The sequence below is a fragment of the Hypanus sabinus genome, chromosome 16, assembly GCF_030144855.1.
Source record: "Hypanus sabinus isolate sHypSab1 chromosome 16, sHypSab1.hap1, whole genome shotgun sequence".
Classification (NCBI taxonomy): Eukaryota; Metazoa; Chordata; class Chondrichthyes; order Myliobatiformes; family Dasyatidae; genus Hypanus; species Hypanus sabinus.
The window spans coordinates 34,234,285-34,248,688 of NC_082721.1; the positions used below are offsets into that span (position 1 = coordinate 34,234,285).

At 43.3% G+C, this 14,404-nt stretch overlaps 1 protein-coding gene across 5 annotated transcripts in view; it reads right to left on the minus strand.

Moving 5' to 3' along the window:
• Nucleotides 1-14,404, minus strand: part of LOC132406209 (tight junction protein ZO-3-like) — a 101,427-nt gene that overhangs the window by 25,284 nt on the left and 61,739 nt on the right. For all 5 annotated transcript variants that reach the window (XM_059991538.1, XM_059991539.1, XM_059991535.1 and 2 more), the window contains exons 5-11: nt 12,419-12,860; nt 7,419-7,522; nt 5,481-5,643; nt 3,962-4,046; nt 2,238-2,305; nt 1,112-1,184; nt 90-246 (exon numbers count right to left, since the gene is read on the minus strand). In XM_059991538.1, coding sequence (XP_059847521.1) covers nt 90-246; nt 1,112-1,184; nt 2,238-2,305; nt 3,962-4,046; nt 5,481-5,643; nt 7,419-7,522; nt 12,419-12,860 — 1,092 coding nt within the window. The remainder of the gene's footprint in view (nt 1-89; nt 247-1,111; nt 1,185-2,237; nt 2,306-3,961; nt 4,047-5,480; nt 5,644-7,418; nt 7,523-12,418; nt 12,861-14,404) is intronic.

A 14,404-nucleotide genomic window follows, 5' to 3' on the forward strand; every position in this document is an offset into this window, starting at 1 on the left:
AGCTTCTATCAATAATAACAATAGTAATCAGGAATTCACATTCTCTTATTTGTTTCTGTTTGTGATTGGATTACTTCTCATTCTATTACCTTTAAAATCTGATCTCCTGTCTGGATTCCCTGTTTGGCAGCAGGACTGTCTTCGAGAACCCGAGAAACGAATATTCCAACATCGTTGCCTCCAGCCAGCTGCAAGCCAACATTGGCATCCTTCACAAACCTCACAACCTTCATGGCTGGGCTGTAACTAAGTATAGAAAAACCCAGTCAGTGAGCATGAAGTTATCCTTTCCTTCTGAATATCTGGCTAAAAGTCAATGAGATGTTCAAGGCAAAGTTCTGTCCCTTATACTATAATTGCACAGGGTTACAGGAGGCAAGCGAAAGGCTAGGGCTTTGCAAGGACTAACCATAGGTTCCTCTGGATAGATGAGTGACAACCCTGACCCCTGCATGCTTGCTTTCAATTTAGAGAGTTACGACTTAAGCTTGGACTCCAGAAGGTGCTTTTGGTGGTTCAGTGCGAATGCCAGATTCATTAATTCTTCTCTTGTTGCTAGATGTAACTCAAAGGGCACAGAAAGAACCAAACATCTCACAGGACTGATATGAATTATGCCTTTGAAAACGTTGATGTTGATTACCAGGACTTCTACATAATGAATGGAATAAGAAAAAGCTTTGGCTGGATTGAATGTATGAACTGAGAAAGTGGACAGACAGGAAGAAAGGCAATGCCTAGGTCACATCTAAGCCCCAATCATCCTGACAAAACAGTTAGTCTAAAGGAGAAATTACTTCACTTTATTCTATCATCACATTAGCAACTTTTTTATGTCGGCTTGCTCTTGAACTGACAATAAGAAAAACTATTTTCCTTTCTCCTGCCTCCTGAAATGAGAGGATGCCAGGCTCCCTAACTACACTCTGCTGCTACGGTGAGGCAGCATCTTAAGGAGAAAGAAGGAAACAACGGGCAAAAGAAGCAAACTTGGATGCTCTTACAAAACCAGCAGCTCCCCAAAACACAACGGTTAATTAAATAAATCAGCATCCAGTGGATCACATGTAATTGCAGTAGTCTATTAGTCTCATTATTGCCTTAAACTTACCCAACATTATACTCATCTGGTGGTCTTCTGTTTGCTGCCTTTACAGGGACAGCATATGTTGCATCCTCAATGACTGCATTTAGGAAAAAAATAAATAAAACAGCTATGTTGAAAACCAATAATTAGTAAGCAAACAAAATGACACAATGCTGTACAACATATCCCCTGCACTGTACAAACCATCTCCCCCTGCACTGGACAACCCATCTCCCCCTGCACTGTACAAACCATCTCCCCCTGCACTGGACAACCCATCTCCCCCTGCACTGGACAACCCATCTCTGTCTGTACTGTATTGTCCATCTTCTCCCTGCTCTTCAGAACGTTTAGCGCAGACTCCAGTCTACACTGGCAGTTACGTTGTGTAGGTGTGGTGTAATGAGCAGTACTGCTGTCACTTTGCTCCTGCACGTGGATGCAAACTGACCTTCAGCTTGTGTCAAGTTCACACTCTTGCCCTGTGTCCATGTGGATTTCCTTGCCATCCTGTGATTTCTTCCCAGGTTCTAATAACATGCTGGTTGGCAGGTTAATTGGACATTGTAAGTTACCTCTGGTTTAGATGGCCGGGGCACTGCCGGATTCTGCAAGTAAACTAGAGGAATGGGAATGAAGGGATTGCTTTGAGAATTGGACAGATCCAGTGGGCTGAATGGCCTTCTCATAAGGAAATATTAAAACATCTCATATTCTTGTATCTATTCATGACTCTGCATATGCAATTTAATTTTTGCTTACTACTTAGTTTCTGTCTCAAGCGTTAGAAATATTCTCTACCTCCTCACGCTCTGTGTGAAGGACCTTATGGTTATCTTCCTTCCATTTAATCCTTTCATTGTTTTGAATCACTCAACCGCCAGAGAGGATGGAATTAAATCAGAGCAGGCTCTCTTTGGGAGCTGCAGACAGTTACTGACGCTATCTCCTCATGTCAAGCTTGCACCTCTTGAACAGTCAGCCCTTCTCACTTCCTGAGCAGCACAGAAACTGGCTAAAAGCTTTCATCAGCTCGAGGGCTTCTGATAAATGATGCTTTCAAATCTACCCATTGATCACAAGCTACCATTTCTAAGCCAAATCCATTCACCGCTGTGAAGTATAATTCTTAGTTTCAATCAGTGCTCACCGTAATGGGGTATAGTGGGTACAGGACTGAAACCCATCTCTGTCACTGGGTTTTTGCTTGGTCTGAGGCTGAAAATAAGAATGGAAAACAAGAGTCATCTCTGGTCAACACCAAATCTCTGAACAGCAGCAAAATCGAAGGATTCGGGGCCAAGTTTTCTCACACAGAGAGTGGTGAGTGCGTGGAATGGGCTGCCGGCGACAGTGGTGGAGGCGGATACGATAGGGTCTTTTAAGAGACTCCTGGACAGTTATATATGGAGCTCAGAAAAATAGAGGGTAATGGGTAACCCTCGGAAATTTCTCAGGTAAGGAATTGTTTGGCACAGCTTTGTAGGTTCTCTATGACCTCTACATTCATCAAACTGGATGAAAAATAATGAATGATGGTTAAATTGATTTAAAAGGGATGGAGACAGAAAGCAGGAAGCTTCTGACTAACTGGGCTAGATCTGTTGTCGGGGAATTGCTGGAATTTATTATTAAAGATACTACAGCAGAGCATGTTGAAAAATTCAAAGTATCAGGTCAATATAGTTTTTTCAAAGGGGAATTATGTTTGGCCAATTTATTCAGAATTCCTTCAAGCAGTAACGCACATTGTGGATAAAGAGGGAAAACTGGGGATGCACTGAGATTTCAATAAGGCATTTGATAAGATGATGAATGAAAGGTTATTACAGAAAATAAAATTTCACAGGGTAGGAGTTACCGTGTGGAGCTGGAAGATGGCCCAGTTGACAGGAAAGAGAAAGTAGGGTTTTTTTTTGGCTCTAAGATTTGACAAAAGTGTGCAACAAGGATCAGTCCTGGGACCTTAACTTTTTACAATTTATATACTGTACATGACTTGGAAGAAGGCATTGAAGATGTGATTGATAAATTAGCTGGTGACACTAAGAAATAGGAATATACTTTGTGAAGAGAACATAAGGTGATGACAAAGGGATAGAGATGGGATGGATGAATGGGCACAGATGTACCAAATGTGGGAAAGTATGAAGTTTGCCATTTTGCCAGGAAAAATAATAATAAAGCTTATTATCTAAATTATGAAAGATTTCAGGGTTCTGTTGTGCAGAGGGATCCTAGTACATGAATCACATAATCCTAGCATTCAGGTACAACGAGTAATAAGGCAAACCAACTGAATGTCACCGTTTATTGTGAGGGTGTTGTGTACAAATTTGGAGAAATTTTGCTTCAATTATACAGGACACTGGTGAGACCATACCTGGAGTAAATGTCCTGAACTGATCTCCCTATTTAAGGAAGTTTGTTAATAAGCAGTCCAAAGGAAGTATACTAGATCAATACCTGGAATAGATGACTTATCTCATCAGGAAAAGTTGGACAGGCTATGTATATTTTTCTCTGCTGCAGGTTAGAAGGAAAAATGGTGTACGTGGATATGATGGTTTCTCTTGTGAAAGAATCTAGAACAAGGGGGTCACAGTTTAAAATGAGAGAGAGGAGGTAATCTTTTTCCTTCGGAGGATCACGACATTTTAGGAGTGAAGGAGGTCCTGTCATGAGTTTCTGCTGGCCTCTTCTTCTTTAGTTTCTCAGTGATGGTCCTCAAATGGAATATTACTGGAAAATGAATCTATTATCTGCTCATTAGTTAATAAGTCTCTATCTTCTTTCACTGTGCCCTATAGCTTGGTCACTGCCTTCATTACTATGGCCTATAATGTATCTATTATTTCCCATTGCTCTACCTACCTTTCGTTGGTCTTCATTTTGTTGGCTGGATCTGGTCCAATGATGGGGGGTGAATCTGATCGTTCAGGCTCCAAATCTGAAATATCTGGTGTAGAGGGTGTAGATAGTCAGAACAGTTTGAGATTTAAAACTTTTCATTCATTAATTTTTCTGGGAAAAAATTTATTTTAGCCAAAATAAAATGTGTCGTCGGGAAGGCCGGAAGATTTTTCACTGTGGGCCCGAAGACCGCAATCTTCGGGTACAGAGCTCGTAAAAAGTGACGAAACGGACTTAACATCGTAAGCCAGCGGGATGTTGTTATGTCTCCAGCTTGCTGTGAAAACGAGGGACACCTCCCTCTCCCTTATTAGGGAGAGAAAGAATGTGTGGGTTGCCAAATGCTGGATGAATTGCTTTAGCTTTTGGGGTAACTGCAAAGTCTGAGTCTTTGCTATCGCTTAGCTCATGCTTGTACTTGGTAGCGGGTGCGCTCTTTGTTTTGCCGGTGGGGGGAGGGGGGATTGTTGTTCGCCGGAGGGGAGAGCTGGGGGGACTTTGGGGTTCTCACGTTTAATTGTCATTCATTCTTCAGGGCACTTTCTGTTTTCATGGATGCTTTGCAAAGAAGGAGCATTTCAGGATGTATGTATATTGTATACATTTCTCTGACATCAAGCTGAATCTTTGAACCTGTGATACAGGTGATGTGTATTTTTTAAAACAGAGTTTTTAATCTGGAACACACACAAAATGCTGGTGGAACGCAGCAGGCCAGGCAGCATCAATAGGAAGAAGTACATCGACGTTTCGGGCCGAGACTAGACATCTAATTTGGAAACTAGACATCTAAAGCCTTGTTCCACTCTGTTGTATTTGCTACAGTCAAGCAAATAATGGAATGAGCTTTAAGCCTACTTCCTGCTCCACCTCCTACCCACAACTGACGCTGTTCTTGTCCACTTTGAACACACCAGAGTGATGCTGCTCAGTTTAAGATTTTGACAAACCACACTGTAATATCGACATACTGGGTGTTTATTTGCTTCCTCTGTACAGAGGTTTTGAGGAGGTGGTAGTCCATTTACTTTAAATTGGACCTGAATGTTCCACAAACACTTCATACATTTGCTTCTGCAATGCCATGTACTTGAGAAGTGTATAACGAGACATAATTAAGAAAAGAAAAAAAACAAGCAAAGATGGACAGGAACCAGAAAAACCACACAAACCGAAAGTAAGGTATTTAGATTCTAGTTGGAAGATCAACAGAATCTTGGAGAAATTTATAAAAGGACAAGACCCTCATTTTCTTTATTCCATCGAATGTTGCCAACCTTCTACCAGAGTTCAGCAGGAATTGGCATGGAAGTTCCATCAAACAATATTTATTTGAATCTCAGAATAGATTTATTTCATAATAGATTTTATAAGAGTATGAAGAGAAAAGTACAAAAAAAGAAAACAGAATTTTCCTTGTACCTGCTGGCAGTGAAACAGTACTTTGAGAAGGTGATAAAATAATAACTTGGTCTCTTACCTTCCAGTCCAGAGCTGTTTTCCTCGCTGTCCTCCAGCTCTGGGATGTTGACCAGAAACTGTTCGTTATCCCGAAGAACCACCAGCCTCAGCTTTCCCTCCGATCTCTCAATTAATGACTTTGTATCTTCTAAAGATATATTCTCTGTCACTATACCATTAATCTGCCAAACACAGAAAATGTCCTTTGACTTCCAACATGAAGAACAGCCACCATTTAAGGAAACCTAAGAAAATGGGCCATCAGGCTTAACAAGACATTCCATCTTTAGGTTGACTTTGGATTCATTTACTGATCATGCCAAACATCCAATTTCCACTTAAGATCATCTCTGAGATTCAATGGTCTGTATTTTGTCAGGTTTTACCAGTAGTAAATTAGTAGTATTAATCTATATAATTAGAGTCATAGACCAAGTAGTCCTTTGACCCCAGTTTAGGAACCACTGGTTTAGAGGATTATGGGCCAGCATGGGCAAATGGGACTACAGTTTCTTAGATGGGAATCTTGGTTGCCATGGAACAGTTGGGCCTAAGGACCATGTCCATAAACTGGGGTTAAAGGACCCCTTGGTTATTGGTAGGGGTCCATGGCATAAAAATGATTGGGAACCTCTGCTCAAAGCCTTCCCTTTCCATAGTTAGGAAGTTTTAGATATTAGCAATCATATCTAACATGGAAAACCTGAACCTTTGGTCAAATTCCTGCTGGTCAGTCTTGTATTTTCTCACTTGTCTCTACACAAAGTTCATATTTTTGTACTTCCTTTTTGGCCTATCAAGCTATGCTAACTTACAGATCAGTCCCATTCCCCAAGTAATTTTTTCTGTGACTACATTCTAATCACTCCCCCAACGAGATTGAATCACTCACCTACATACTTGAGGCCAATTAATCCACTAAACCATATATCTTTGGAAATGGGAGTGCATAAGGAAACCCATAAGATATAGGAGCAGCAGTAGGCCATTCGGCCCATCGAGTCTGCTCCGCCATTTAACAATGGGCTGATCCAATTCTTCCACCCATCCCCACTCTCCCACCATCTCTGCATACCTTTTGAAACCCGTGCGAATACCGCGTGCAAACTCCACACGGACAGCACCAGAAGTCAGGATTGAACCCAGGTCACTGGAGCCGTGAGGTACCAGATGTAGTACTAACATCGTAATGTAACAAACCTTCTGGAGCCTCCTAGTTCTTACTATGGGGAAGCTGTGAAGTTAAGAGTAAAGTAATTCACAAAGTTGTTCCTCTCTATCCTGCAGATGCGATGCTGCTTTACCTGCCGTGTTCCTCCAAAAGTTTGTTGCTGCAGATTGAGCATCTGTAGCATCTTTAATTACTTCTGTTGTAAGATGATTTTTATTCCATTATCTTTAAATATTTCTAGGTGATTTAATTTTCATTTTGTTTTAATAATTTTTTATGTTAAGTAATTTGTTTCATATTACCACTTTTTGAAAACTTCTTAAAGTCAGGGACTTGTGTCTGAAATAATGGATGAGGATATTTTCACTATTTTCTCTTTTTATTCCCCATCCTCCAGCAGTCCTGCTTCCTGCCATGGGAGGTAATTAACTCACAGGAATTTCATGGTAATCTTGAACCAAAGGAGAGAAATGGGGATTACTTATCAAAATAATGTTGAAGGGCACTGATCTCATAATGTTAGCGTGGAACTGCGTTTGCAAAAAAAACTACAGAGAACTGATTCTAAAATGTTCTATTTCTGTCTTCTCTCTATACTGGCTTGAACAGACCCACATTACACCCTTGGATTCTAGAGCTGGGCTTTCTATAAGCAAATCTTCCCACTTGTAATGTTGGACTGCAAGATCCTTCAATGGACTTAGATCTTTGTTGGTGATGTCAAATACAATCGATCGTTTTCAGTAATTAACAGATCTGCAGACTTTGAAAGTGAATTTCTCTTACCTTCAGTATGACGTCTCCCTCTTGTAAGACCCCTTCTTTTGAGGCAAGACCACTTGATGTCATGTGTTTAATGAAAATTTGACTTCCCAACCTCAATCCATATTCTGTACAGCAAATGTTGCACAAAAGAAAAAAAATAAAGAAACTATTTAGAAATGTTGATAACCCAGGGATGGTTAACGATGGGAATTTCACATATTCTGATTTAAAGTAATAAATATACAGTCAATTATTCTTTTGATAAGGTAATTTATTAAAAGTAGTGATGTGTTAGCATCAGAAACATATGACTACATTTCTGTTGTACATTTTAACCTCACTGATCAAGGCTCATTCGGACACTTAAGCTGCAGTTCACATTTGGCTATAGACTGATAAAGTCATAGAGTACTATAGTACAGAAATAGGCCCCTTGGTATTTCTAGTCCATGCCAATCTGATCTTCTGTCTGGTCCTATCTACCTGAAGTTGAACTGTATTCCTCTAAATTACTACCTATCCAAGATTTAATGTTACAAATGTTATCTTGAATGTTACAGTTGTGTGGAGCTTGGGAGGATGATGGGCCTAACAGCGACTCCTTTGCTTGCATCTTTGGAAACAGTTCTATTTCTATCTTTGATATTTCTTTTTTTCCCTTTCAGGGTTCTTTTGAAGAACCTGACCTGGAGTTACACACTGACTTCGGTTCCTTGCCGAAATGGGACCTCACAACCGGCTGCTTTTTGATATGCCAAGGACAGCCTGGAAGGCAAGTGTGCCTTCAATGTGTCGGATTTTCGTGGCTCTGGAGGCAGTGGGATTCGAGGCCGGTGCCCCTGCCTGATGTGGTGGGAGTGCACGGAAGATCGAAAGCAGCGAGCTGGCTGGCGGCTGTGTGCCCAGAGACCCGAGATCTTTGGGCACAGAGCTCGGAAAAAGCCACGCAACAGATTTTTAACACCATAAATCATCCAGTTGTTTTGTTACGTCTCTCCTCTTGTGAAACAGGGACACCCCTTTTTCCCTTATGAGGGAGAGAGAGAGCCTGTGGCATGTCGAATTACTGGGTGAATGAGTAGTCTTTGGGGTACTGCAAGTCGGTGTCTTTGCTGTACGCTTGAGTGCTCGGTGGGGGTGCCGATGCTTTTGGCTGGGGGGGAGGGGGTTATTGCTTTGTTGCTGCTTATGCATGGGAGGGGGAGTCGGTGGGGGCTTTTGGGTTCTAACATTTAACTGTCATTCATTCTTTGGGGTACTCCTCTGTTTTTGTGGATGTTTGTGAAGAAAAAGAATTTCAGGATGTATATTGTATACATTTATCTGACATTAAGTGTACCTATTGAAACTATTGATCTTTCATCTACTTCTGCTGGCAGCTTGTTCCACACTTGCACCCTGTCTGAGTGAAGAAGTTTCTCTTCTGATTCTGTTTAATTATTTCAGCTTTCCCCTCAAACTTATGACCTCTAGTTCTAGTTTCACTCAGCTTGAGGGGAAAAAGCCTGCATGCATATATCATATCTATACACCTCATAATTTTGTTTACCTCTATATTACAATCTTAATAAATGCAAAATGACACTAGCATATTGCCTGCGCTGCTTGTGTATTGGGGAGAATGGAAAGAGGAGGGAACGTGTAAGAGAGAAAGGGGAATCGAGGGAAAGGAGCAGAGGAAAACAAGAAAGAGAAAGGACAGGTGCTGAACAGGAGAACAACTAAACACTGAAATCAGAGGTTTGGAATTCCAAATCCTAAGAAGAAAAAAATAAAGTCACAAATAAGGTGATAAATATGACACTGAGCACTAAACCAAAAGACAGAAATCTAAAATGCTCTCAAAGTGGATGAATGTGCATTTCCGGAGTTGGAAAATCTGCCGTCTCATTGGTGGAGTCGCTAGCATAAAATCCATGTAATGTGACCAGACTGGAAACTCTCCTACAGCCATTTTGAAGATGGTTCAGCCTACAGTCCTGCTGCAGGTGAAGAGACAACCAGCCAAAGAGACGGACTCACCTTAATATCAAATCCCTTTGTTGCAAGTTAATCAATTAGTTCAGTTCACCTCTGCGGAGAATTGGCAGTACAACCTTTGGCTGCTGCAGTAGATCAGGGCCATGACTAGGAGGCAGCACAGATATTTACAGAAAGGTGTCTTTGAACATTCATCAGGGCGGATGGTGTAATGTGGGAATGCCTTACTTCTGGAAGTGAGATGTCACTGCCCCAAGTTCACAGAAGAACTGTAGCTGCTTAAATATTCAATAGCTATACCAAGGTTTTACATTCGCTTATGCTTGGGTACCAGCCAGTGTACTTTCACCATCTCAAATTCAGTGACAAACTTTGTTTGGAACACAATATTAGTTATTTTACCTAAATGTCATCTATTGTCCTTGTTTTTTTTCCCTATTGCTGTCATAGTTTGATGCTTACCAGACATTGAATGTTAAAACTGGACACAGACTGCTCTCTGTTCCTATTGCAATTCCAGCAGGATTTTAACTATCACTTCCAAAGATCTATTTGTACACTAATCCTATAGTGTGCAACACGAGTGAATCTGGAGATGCTGGAAATAAATAACAAACACAAAATGCTGGCAGAATTCAGCAGGCCAGACAGCATCTATGGGAGGAGGTAATAACGATTTTTCGGGCCGAAACCCTTCATCAGGAGTGAAGTAACATGGGACGGTCGAGGGGGGATAAGAAGTGGGGAGAGGAATAAAGTAGAGAGCTGGGAAGTGATAGGCTGGAGGGAAATGGGCTAGGGGGAAGGTGGAGAATTATGGGAAATAAAAGAGAAAGAAAGGTATGGCTGGGGGAGAGTATAGTGAGGGGGAAAAAAGAGAGAAAAAGAGAACCAGACTAAAATAATAGATAGGGATGGGGGTAAGGGTGGGGGGCAGGGGTATCAATGGAGGTCAGTGAGTCAGATGTTCATGCCGGCAGGAAGGAGGCTACCTAGGCGGGAGATAAGGTATTGCTCCATCGACCTACATGTGGCCTCATCTTGACGGTAGAGGAGGCCATGGACAGACATGTCGGAGTGGGAGTAGTCTGTGGAATTGAAGTGTGTGGCCACAGGGAGATCCCGCCACTGCTGGAGGACTGAGCGCCGGTGTTCGGCGAAATGGTCTCCCAGTCTGTGGCGGGTCTCCCCTATGTATAAATGGCCACATCGGGAGCACCGGATACAGTATATCACCCCAGTTGACTCGCAGGTGAAGTGGTGCCTCACCTGAAAGGACTGTCTGGGGCCTGGGATGGTGGTGAGGGAATAAGTGTGGGGGCAGGTGTAGCACTTCTTCTGTTTGCAGGGATGAGTGCCCAGAGGGAGGTCGGTGGGGAGGGATGGGGGGGATGAACGGACAAGGGAATCGCGTAGGGAGCGATCCTTGCGGAAAGCTGAGAGTGGGGGGGAGGGGAAGGTGTGGTTGGTGGTGGGATCACGTAGGAGGTGGCAGAAGTTATGGAGGATTATACATTGGATCTGTAGGCTGGTAGGGTGATAGGTGAGGACCAGGGGGACTCTATCCCTGGTGGGCTGGCGGCGGGATGGGGTGAGGGCAGAGGTGCGTGAAATATGGGAGACGCAATAGAGGGCAGAGTTGGATGAAGGGAAGCCCCTTTCTTTAAAAAAGGAAGACATCTCCTTTGTACTAGAATGAAAGGCCTCATCCTGAGAGCAGATGCGGCGGAGGTGGAGGAATCGAGAGAAAGGGATATCATTTTTGCAGGAGACAGGGTGGGAGGAGGAATAGTCTAGGTAGCTGTGGGAGTTAGTAGGTTTGTAGTAGACGTCGGTGGATAGGCTGTCTCCAGAGATAGAAACAGAAAGATCTAGAAAGGGGAGGGAGGTGTCGGAAATAGACCAGGTGAATTTGAGGGTGGGGTGAAAGTTAGAGGCGAAGTTAATGAGGTCAACGAGCTCAGCACGCGTGCAGGAAGCAGCACCGATGCAGTCGTCGATATTACACAAGAGGACAGATACCAGTGTAGGCTCGGAACATAGATTGCTCCACGGCCGACAAAAAGGCAGGCATAGCTAGGACCCATGTGGGTGCCCATGGCTACACCTTTAGTTTGGAGGAAGTGGGAGGAGCCAAAGGAGAAATTGTTAAGGGTGAGGACAAATTCCACGAGGTAGAGAAGAGTGATGGTAGAAGGTGATTGGCTGGGTCTGGAATCCAGGAAGAAACGGAGAGCTTGGAGACCTTTCTGGTGGGGGATAGAGGTATATAGGGACTGGATGTCCATGGTGAAAATGAGGTGGTGGGGGCCAGGGAACTTGAAATCTTTGAAGAGATGCAAAGCATGGGAAGTATCATGGACATAGGTGGGAAGGGATTGAACAAGGGCAGATAAAACAGAGTCGAGATAGGCAGAAATGAGTTCAGTGGGGCAGGAGCAAGCAGAGACAATGGGTCTGCCTGGACAGGCAGGTTTGTGAATCTTAGGTAGGAGGTAGAAACGGGAAGTGCGGGGTGTGGGAACTATAAGTTTGGTGGCCGTGCATGGGAGATCTCCCGAGCTGATGAGATCGGAAATGGTTTGGGAGACAATGGACTGGTGCTCCCTAGTGGGGTCATGGTCCAGAGGTAGATAAGAGGCGTCAGCGAGTTGTCGTGGCCTATAGTGTGGCCTGGTCCTGGATGACTCCAAGTTGGAATTATGACCAGGGGTTCACAGCTTCTCGGATACCACTTACTGAGGTATACATCCCAAATATCCCCACTTCCACAGTGACGTTCTCATCCAACACCCCCACACCCCTCTTGGTTCCTCCATCCCATTCTACTAGATATTCTGCCTACAGTCCTCAACTATTTGTCTTTCTGTCTTTTGCACTTTATCACTGCATAATGCCCACAGTGGGTGGCACACCAGAGGGTCATCCCCAGCTTCAACACACTCACACCTTTCAACAAAAAAGGTTGGTTATTACACCAATGGTAATTCAGCGCCAATAATACCAGAAAAGTATTGGAATCTGACAGAAATCTCTCTCACCTTCATTATTACTATTTTTAATGAGGAAGCTCTTGATGGGTTTCTTTATGGCAGGTTGGTGAGTCTCGTCATGGTGGCTCCAGGCTGGGCTGCCTTCTCTCCTATACACCCTGTCATCGTGGTTATGGTTGTTGTGTTGATGGTTGTAATTCCTTGAGGGGCTAGGGCTTCGATCATAACTCCTTGAGGGACTTGGACTTCGATTGTAGCTGTGGTCCCTGTCAGAGTACTGGTCCGGGTCACTGTGTCGATAGTCCTCATGGTACAAATTTTGGTTCTGACTCCTTCGTAAATTCCTGTCAGCGGGATCATAGTCCTCATCCTCATCAGAGGCATCATCGTGCGCGTAGTCGGATTGATTTGAGTGGTTTGAATAGAAGGATCCTCCTGGTGGTGCTGAATTAGTCACCGGGATCTGTACTTTACGAGGCCTCTTCACAGTCTTAAAAAGTAGGACATAGCTATTAGTTAATGTGAGTTCTCTCAGCATTTGGTTCAAACAACCACATTGATTATCCAAAACCAATTAGCAAGACATTAAAGAATGAAAATGTTAGGAGTCAGAACAAAGGTATTCCTGAATCTTTTATAATTGAATTGCAAAATGAGTTACCAGACAAGATTATTTTTGTGACTGGAATAAACTGGATCACAAGATTAGGTGTTTTTTGAGACAGACATGGGGAGGTTAAATTGCTTAACAGTGTGTTACAGTAAGTGTGGACAGGAGAACTGTTGCTTCAGTGTTGTAGCCTTCCCAGTCCTTTGACCCACAGTCCTCAACCTATCTACAATTCCTTCCCACAGTGCTTAGATCCAATTCTCAATCTACAACTCTTCCCATTCCTTAGACCCTTTCTCATGTCATATCTTCACTGATCCTTGGACCCAATCTCAATTCTCAGCAACACAGACCAATCCTCACTGCTAATCCTTGGCTTACTATGACTCCCAGCGCTGGTGCTCAGTGCTAATCTTGCTCCGCCTGATTGTTGGCTCTTAATTTCAACCCCACAGGTCCTTGGCTCTGATTATCCATCCTCAACACAATCCCAATCCATCCAGACAATTTCCCTAAATACAACTCCTAAATCACCCAAGTGAAGGTTCCAATTGGACCCAAAGACAGCAGCACCTCCTTCCCTTCCTCGTTGCAGACTAAAGCCTCATGACAAATGATATTTGGCGGTGGTGGGGGGGGGGGTTCTGTGACCGCACCACAGTGTCCATTGACACACTTATTGTATGTCCTTGTCAGGTGGAATTTAAAAATCCCAAAGCACTATCCAGGATAGCTCTGGTGTCCAGGCTAGAATTATCATGTAATCAACACCTACATAGTCACCTCTATCATTGGTCTATGTGGTATCCTACATACCGTCACGGTAGTGCAGTGTTTAGTGCGATGCTGTTACAGCTCGAGCTGGCGGATACTCAGAGTTCAATTCCAGTGTCCCCAGTGAGAAGGTTTCTATATTCTTCCTGTGTGCAGATGTGTTTCCTCCCACAGTCCAAAGACATACTGGTCAGCAGGGTCATTGTAATTTGCCCTGTGATTAGATCAGGGTTAAATAAGTGGGGTGCTAGGCAGTGCAGGAGTCAGCCATCTTTCCATCATGCCTGCTCCACCATTCAATAAGATCGTGGCTGATCTGGGCATGGACTCACCTCCACCTATAACCATATAACAATCACAGCATGGAAACAGGCCATCTTGGCCCTTCTAGTCTGTGCCGATGCTTACACTCACCTAGTCCCACCTACCCACACTCAGCCCATAACCCTCCATTCCTTTCCTGTCCATATACCTATCCAATTTTACTTTAAATGACAATACTGAACCTGCCTCTACCACTTCTACTGGAAGCTCATTCCACACAGCTGCCACTCTCTGAGTAAAGAAATTCCCCCTCGTGTTTCCCTTAAACTTTTGCCCCCTAACTTTCAAAACTCTCTCTCTTTGGCTCCCTTCCTGCTTTTTTCCCA